Raw genomic sequence first — 7,060 nt, 5'->3', positions numbered from 1 at the left:
CCTCCTGGCCTTTCCAGTCTCAGCTTCAGTGCTGCCTCCCCAGGGAGGCCCTCCCTGCTGTCGGGACCCCTTGTCCTGGTGCTCAGAGTCCCCTTGTCCAAGATTCTCCTTAAAGAGTTGTGGATGGGTACCTCAGCTAACATCCCCCTCCCCCCCCAACCCCTCACTGCCCACGGGTGTTTTGAAGACTCCTTAATGCAGAGCAGGGCCTGAGGTGGAGGGAGGGCAGAGGGAGACAGGAGCCATTGTCAGGAGAGGGTTGTCTTTGGATAAAGCAGTGGGTAAGTCAGCTCAAGTGCGAGGCAAGAACTCCCACATGCTGTGTTGGGAGGTAGGGAGGGTGCATGGTTTTTCTGTCCCCACCTCCTCCTCTGCCCACTCCTGCCTGTGGCATAGGCTCAGGCACACCGACCTGAGACGTATCCCTCCTGAGGATGGATCTGTGCACCACCCCCGTCCAGCCCCCTTTCCCTCTCAGCCCTGCGTATCTAAGAGCAAGGCATCTTTAAGACCGCATTCGGGAGGGACAAAGGAGGCCCAGGGTCCCCCCAGCGGGTGGCAGAGCCCATACATTTACATGCTCAGTGAACAGGCCCCTCACAGTGGGTCCTGCAGCCTGTTTGCCAGTAGGATTTCAATCTCGCTGACAGCCTAGAGAATGGGTACCACCACGATTCAGGGGCACACACTAGGGATGCCTGTAGGGGGCTTCTGCTTGTGAAGCTCATCTTCAGGCCTCAGGCAGCTTAGGGAGCTCCAATAGCTCCCTCTCCCTGAGGGCTTGAGCTTGAGGTCACCGTTGCTTCACTCAGCTTTCCTCACTGCTCACAACCTGTGTCTGAAAATCCGAAGTGCCCACCTACCACCTTCAACAGTGCTCAAGGGTCAGGCTGGCCTGCCCTTCTAACCAAGGTCCTACTTCCTTCTCCAGGATGGAGCTTGGAAAATTAGGGCAAGGCTGCATTAGCGCCCTGAAAAGTTTAAAGGGACCAGAAGGTGGCATATGCCACATGCCACCACCAGGGGGAGCCACTGTGGCCACACTAATTGGGAGAGGCCCCAGTAGGAAAGGCCAAAGTTGTCAGTTATCCTACCGGGAGGCGGGAGGCAGCCTGGCTGGGGTCTTGGCCCCGGGCTCACATCTGGCCAGTGCAGACCCCAACCCTAGGGCCTGTTCCTCTGGAGTCCCTGGGGCTGCGGACATCACACTTTCCAGGATACCCAATGAGGTAGTCGTGGGACGACCCTATGAGGTAAGCAGGAGACCGACCCAGGTTAAGCAGCTCCCCCTTCAACCCGGAACTCCAGGGTCCTTCCCCATGTCTTGGTGGCCTGTCATGGCTCAGTCGCTGACCACCATGGCCACCCACCATGCAGCCCAACAGGCAAATCCATCCTCCTTGCAAACTGGGGGTTTTGGCCCACTATCCCCAGGAAACGTAGCTGGGCTTGAGCTCAAGACCCTCCCCCTCCCATCTTCACCCCCTCCTCAAGTCTAAAGAGAAATGAAACACAGAAAAAACAGGCTTGAGACAGCTTTGTTAGAACAACTCAGCAAAATAAAATTCCGGTTTATTGTTGGACAACATTGTTTCACACATACATCAAACAGGCCAAAAAAAATAAACAGCAACTTCATAGACAAAAAAGGAAAAAAAAGAAACCTTTTATCTTTGGCCTTTTTAACCATCTCATACAAACCAACTACTTATAGTACAGCTAAGTACATACACAAAAAAAGTTACTGGAATGCTCGGAATAAGATTGTTTTTTTGTTGTTGTTTTTGCTTTTTTTACAAGGTTTTTTTTCTCCTTTGAGATTATAATGAACATGGTCACACCACAAGTAAAGTCAGAAGTAGGACAGAGAACGCTCCGAAGGCTGGTTTGGTCATCCGAGATCATTAAAAATGGCTGACCCCTAACAATATGTACAAAAATATAAAATGTAAATAAAAAATACAAACAAATTTTCCTTTTTAAAGTACTTTTAAGAAAAAAAGCAGGGCCTTGGAAGTTTTGGTTCTTTTTTCCTCCCCTGTTGCAAATTCACGTTGTGGTTTTGGTTGGGTGGCGGAGAGCGTGTGTCATCTGCGGGTGGCGCTGCCCGCGTGGGGCGGGCGGGCGGGACTCTCTACTCGAAGGTGACCACGTTTAGATTCTGAGACGGGAAGTGGAGGGTGAATAGGTCACGGTGGCCTTTTTTTGTTTTGTTAAGTTTAACTTTTCCTTTTTTGCTGTCTAGTCATCCTCGTCGGTCTTCTGCTTCTTGGTGTCGACATCGTCATCCTGGGCAGAGAAAGACAGTCAAGGCCCCTGCAGCCCCCTGCGGCACCCCCCCCCGCCACTTGACATAGCCAAGCAGGGGCCAGGCACTGGCCCCTCCAGAGGCTTCCAGGGCTCTGGGAAGGCAGGCCTAGGTTCCTTCCTATTCCTGCTCAAGACAAGGGAGCCTGCCTTTCAGGACCACTCACCACCCCAGACTCCAATCGGCGGCCCCTCGGGCGGTAACACCTTAGCCCCCAAGCCACACCCAAGCCAGGACCCACCTCATCATCTTCAGCTGCCCGTTTGCCCGTAGCTGCCTCAGCCTCCTCATCTTCGTCTCCATCCTCTTCCTCCCCTGCAGAACCAAACCCCAGGGTAAACCATGCTGCCTCCTCAACTAAGGGAAGAATCTTGGTACCCTGCCCACCCAGTGACAGCCAGAACTTGGCGGGGGGAGAGACACACAACACCACAGCGCCTCAGGGGATCTGCCAGTAACAGAATCGCCAGGACAAGAGACCCCTGATCTCTGCAGCCCGACAAACCGGGCAGCCAGGGTACCACACCAGCCACACGGGCACAAGTCTTCGGAGGAAGAAAAAGGGCCCACATAGCCGGCTGCACCCCAAGAGGACAGACGAACAGATCAGTGCGCGGAAGGCACCAAAGGGAGTCAGTGTGGGTGCATAGGGCACAGCTTCGCCTCACTAGCCTACAACAAAGTCCTAACTCCACAGTACAAACCCGGCTGCAGGGGTCCACCGGTCTCCAACCCCAGAAACCCCCAATTCCTGCCCCTTTTCTAGACAAAGCAAGGGAAAGGAACCCCAAAAGGGGAGATGAACAAGGCTACTCACCATCACCTTCCTCCTCCTCCTCCTCTTCCTCTCCCCCTTCTTCCTCTTCTTCATCTACCTCATTGTCAGCCTCCTGCTCCCCATTTTCCTCATTCTCCTCGACAGAAAACATAACCAGGTTGTTAATGAGAACAGGCCATCGGTCCTGCCCCATCCCTTCCCCGGGACCCCACCAGTGCGTCTACAGTCCCAGACCAGCTAAGAGAACTCATCAATTCATCTTCCTAAAGCTCCACCAGGGGACCACCATGCAGGAACTGCCCGAGGGCTCAGCCTCCTCCCCTAACCAGGATTAAACCCAAGCTGGAGTGAGAACTTCCTGGCCCAGAGCAGTTAGGGGTCATGGGGAAGGTGGACACTCACAGCGTTCCCATTAGCAGGGGCGTCTCTTCCATTCTCCGCCTCCTCCACAACTTCCTTCTTCTCCTTTAAGTCCTTCAAAAAGTAAGAGGGAACCAGTAAGTCTTTTTGAGAAACCCAGGGCTGGCAAAGAGGCCCAGGACTCAAGGCACGTATGTACCGCTGATGTGGATGTCCTAACAGCCCCGTATTACACTTGGAAATACTGCAAGGAAGGGCCAACAGGATACCCAGGGGGTCTGTGGTCAAGGTTTCCTCCGATTTCTCAACCCTGAAGAAACACACCAAAAAGAGTCCCCTACAGTTGTTCCCACCGTCCCTTACTCATGCTTCTTAGGAAAAGAGCCACTGTGGCACCACAGCCTTAAACCCGTCTGGCTGGGCAGACGAGCCCGGGAACACTTCACTCTCACACACCCATCACAGACTGGTTTCCAACCAGAGGGAGCTCCGCCTCTCACAAATCCTCCTTGGAAGACAGCAGGTATGCGCCATAAATAAATAAGGTAATGGAGGGAGGGCCCGGGCGCTGCGGGGAGAACTCCCGTGGGCGGGTTAGCCTGGGAAGGGAATGGGAGGAAGCAAACAGGCAGAACTGGGGAGGCCGCCTTAGAGCCGAGCTTAAGCTCCAAGCCCACGGTAGCCCAGGACCTGCAAGGGCAGGTCTTTGGAGAAAACCCGAACCCACCAATCCCCTATACGTGACAGCTGTCCCAGGAGGTCCCAGACCGTTGCCGGGAAATGCATCCCAGCTTGGGTGACTCGACCCTTGTTCAGATGCGCGCGGCCCGGAGCTCCCCATCTCCCTCCCAGCTTCTCGCTGTCCGCGCGGCGGCTCTCAGTGTTCGGCCGCACCTCGAGGAGTGGACACGGTCCAAAGGGCAACGCCGTCGGGGGCGCCCCAAAGCCCCGTAACTTTTTCCACCTGGCACTGCCGAACCGGCTGCCAACACAAACAGGCTTCGGGCCGGGCGCCGGTGCAGCTCGGCCTCCATCCAGTGAGCGGCCCCGGGGCACCTGTCGGCCCCATTACCCCGGGCCGACGGGCCGCGAACCCTGGCACCGCCCGCTCCCGCCCCCTGGCGGCCGAAGCCCCGGGGAGCGGGTGGGGGCGGGGAGAACGCGGCGCGCAGGCGCGCAGCCCCCGCCCGGCGGGCTTTGCGCGCGGACCTCGGCACGCACCGCGCGCGCGGAGCACGTGGCCCAGGGCCGCCGAGTGCGCCCCTGACCCTGGAGACCCGGGGCGTGCGGGCTGCGCTGGCCCAGCCACCGCGCGACTTGCGCGCCGGTCTTTCCGGGTCTCTCGACGCCCCCACCACAGGCCTCGACGCGTGGGCCTGCGTCTCGCATTTGGCGGGCAAAGTCCCGCGGGAGGCCGCCCCGAAGTCCACAGGGCTTTCTCAGACCGGCAGCCCGAGGCCGTCGGGGACGCGCTCCACGCGCTATTTATTCCCGGCGGGAAATTGCCTAGAAGGAAAGCGAACGCGGACGTCCGCACCGGGAAGGGCCGACCCTTCCACCCCCGACTAGTTCCCGGGCTGGGCCCAGAGGGGGCCGGGCTGAAGCCCTTGCGGAGATCCCAGTCGCCAGCTCCACTCCGCAGGGGGAGTCACCCCTGGGAGAGAGCCAGAGGTGACGCCAGGGGCACAGAGGTTAAGGAGACGCCAAGGTGACTCGTACCCGTCCCCGTAGGGGCACGAAGAGAGGCGCGGACAAGAGCCTCAGGGTAAAAACGCCGATGTGCCTTAAAGTGCCGCGCTCCCGCTGAGGGCGGAGACGCTCGCCGCGCGGGCCGCGGAAACTACCCGGCGCGCAGGACCAGAACTGCGCCAAACGCCCAAGACCTCAAAACCGAGGGCAGTGAACCCGCAGCACCAGTCTCCCAAACACCTCTGGCGCCCGGCTTGACCCCGCAACGGGGCAGCCGCGGCCACAGCTTTTGTTCGTCCGCGTCGCCTCCGGAGCGGCCGCGCACACGGTGCTTCCCGGGCAGCCGCGGGGGGCGCCCATCGTCGCCGCGGCGCGCCGTTCCTTCACTTTCCGTTTCCTCCCCAACGGCGCGTGGGCTCGCCTCCTCCACAGCCAAACCCGGCACCGCTGAATTATTGAAGCTGGGCGGCTGCTCCCGGAGCACTCTCCCCGGAGGACGCCTACCCCCGCCCTCCCTGAGGGCCCCCAGGGCGGAGGAGACCTTCACACCTCCGCGGAGACAATCGACGTAGCGGCCGGCTGACCCGCTGCCCCACTCCGCCTTATCAGAGCTTAGTCCCGATAAACCTCCTCGGACCCACTGCAAGGCGCGAAACGAGGCAGCCCGGCTCCGAACAAAGAGCAGCGCCGCCGGCGGGCGCTCGCTGCGGAGCCGCCACTTCCCGCAGCCGACCCGCGCCTGCAACGCGCACCCCCCCCAGCACTTCCGATTCCAAACGCGCTCGAGTTTCAAAGTTATTTCCGTGTGCCCTGCGGGCTGACGACCCCCAGCCCGGCCCCTCTCCTCCCGCCACTGTTCAGACGAGTCACAAACAAGTTTCAGGAGCTGTGCGACACCCATCACCCGAGCCCCTCAGCCCCCGCACCCGCCCTCGGGACCCCGAGGGCACCCCGGCCCACTCCTCGACGGGCATCACGTCTGCCCGCAGCGCTTCCCGCCCCCTCCCCCGCACACAAAAGAGTGGGCTGCCGGGGGGCCTAGGCCGGGGGCGAGCAGTCTCTCCACAGGAAGAAACGACAGCGAGCTTGGGGCAGCCCAGCCGTCGCGCGCCAAACACCGCTCCGGCGGCAGCCTTCGGACCCCGAAGGGGCGGGCGGCGTCCAGCCTCACCTTGGTGGTGATCTCGGAGCTGGTGTCCACGGCCGCGTCTGACATGATGGGGCACGCCGGTGATCCGATGCAGCGGATTAAAAAGAGAGCGAGAGTTCGAGGACTCTGGCGACAAAGCTGCCGGAGTCCGGGGTGGCGGAGGAGGCGCGCGGCGGAGGTGGTTGCGGCGAACGGGAAGCCGGACGCAGGAACAATGCAAAGATGGCTTTTCAGAGCAGCCAGTGGGGAACTCACGCGGCGCCAGAACCTTTAATATAGATTAGTGGGCGGCGCTCGGCCTCCTCTGCCCGAATGCTATTGGCTGAGCACAGGGAGCGGGCGCTCGCTCATTGGCTCGATTCCGAACAATGGGCAAGCGTGCTTAAAGCGGCAGTGCCTTGGTGCGTCCCGCGCTGCGCAGTCGCCGGCCGCACTGTCATTCAGGGCCTTAGTTTGCCGGGTCTCGGCGGCGCCGGCGCCGTGGGGGAGGGGCGCGCGAGCGCGCTCTGGGCGCGCGCTCCCGCAGCTGTTTTGCTGGGGCTGCTGACGCAGAAAGCCAAAGCGCGGCAAAGCTGCCCGCCCAGCCCCCCCCCCCCCCCGTCTTCCCCTCCCCGCTGCTGCTCGGAAGGAGGGGGAGGGAAGAGGAGGCGGCGACCGGCGCGCACGACGGCTGCCAGCGAGGGGGAGGGGAGGGCCGGGTGCTGGGCTGCGCTCGCCCGGGGCGGTGCCCTGTGCAGTGCCCGGGGAGGTGCCCGCCCCCCGCTCCTGGGCACCT

The 7,060-nt window shown here is 60.7% G+C and overlaps 1 protein-coding gene across 2 annotated transcripts; it reads right to left on the bottom strand.

Moving 5' to 3' along the window:
• Positions 1 to 1,537: 1,537 nt before the first annotated feature.
• Positions 1,538 to 6,547, bottom strand: PTMA (prothymosin alpha). 2 transcript variants are annotated; one of them, XM_030325749.1, is made up of 5 exons: positions 6,307 to 6,547; positions 3,489 to 3,560; positions 3,126 to 3,222; positions 2,550 to 2,623; positions 1,538 to 2,289 (listed from the first exon to the last, which is right to left on the bottom strand). In XM_030325749.1, exons 1-5 carry the CDS (start codon positions 6,349 to 6,351, stop codon positions 2,242 to 2,244), a joined length of 336 nt encoding a protein of 111 aa, XP_030181609.1. In that variant the 5' UTR covers positions 6,352 to 6,547; the 3' UTR covers positions 1,538 to 2,241. The 2 variants fall into 2 exon arrangements, with proteins under 2 accessions (XP_030181609.1, XP_030181610.1); XM_030325750.1 differs by having other exon boundaries at positions 3,126 to 3,219; positions 6,307 to 6,543.
• Positions 6,548 to 7,060: the final 513 nt, after the last annotated feature.

This window comes from Lynx canadensis, chromosome C1 (genome assembly GCF_007474595.2).
Source record: "Lynx canadensis isolate LIC74 chromosome C1, mLynCan4.pri.v2, whole genome shotgun sequence".
Lineage (NCBI taxonomy): Eukaryota > Metazoa > Chordata > Mammalia > Carnivora > Felidae > Lynx > Lynx canadensis.
Note: the sequence above shows the minus strand (reverse complement) of the source record. Positions and strands in the feature narration are given on the sequence as shown.

What these genes read in the sequence shown, in the direction of transcription:
- PTMA (XM_030325749.1), bottom strand. Translation starts at nt 6,351, where the DNA reads ATGTCAGACGCGGCCGTGGACACCAGCTCCGAGATCACCACCAAG. An exon ending in GCTCCGAGATCACCACCAAG is followed by an intron (nt 3,561 to 6,306) that starts GTGAGGCTGGAC and finishes TACTTTTTGAAG; the next exon opens with GACTTAAAGGAGAAGAAGGA. An exon ending in GGGCAGCTGAAGATGATGAG is followed by an intron (nt 2,290 to 2,549) that starts GTGGGTCCTGGC and finishes TTCTCTGCCCAG; the next exon opens with GATGACGATGTCGACACCAA.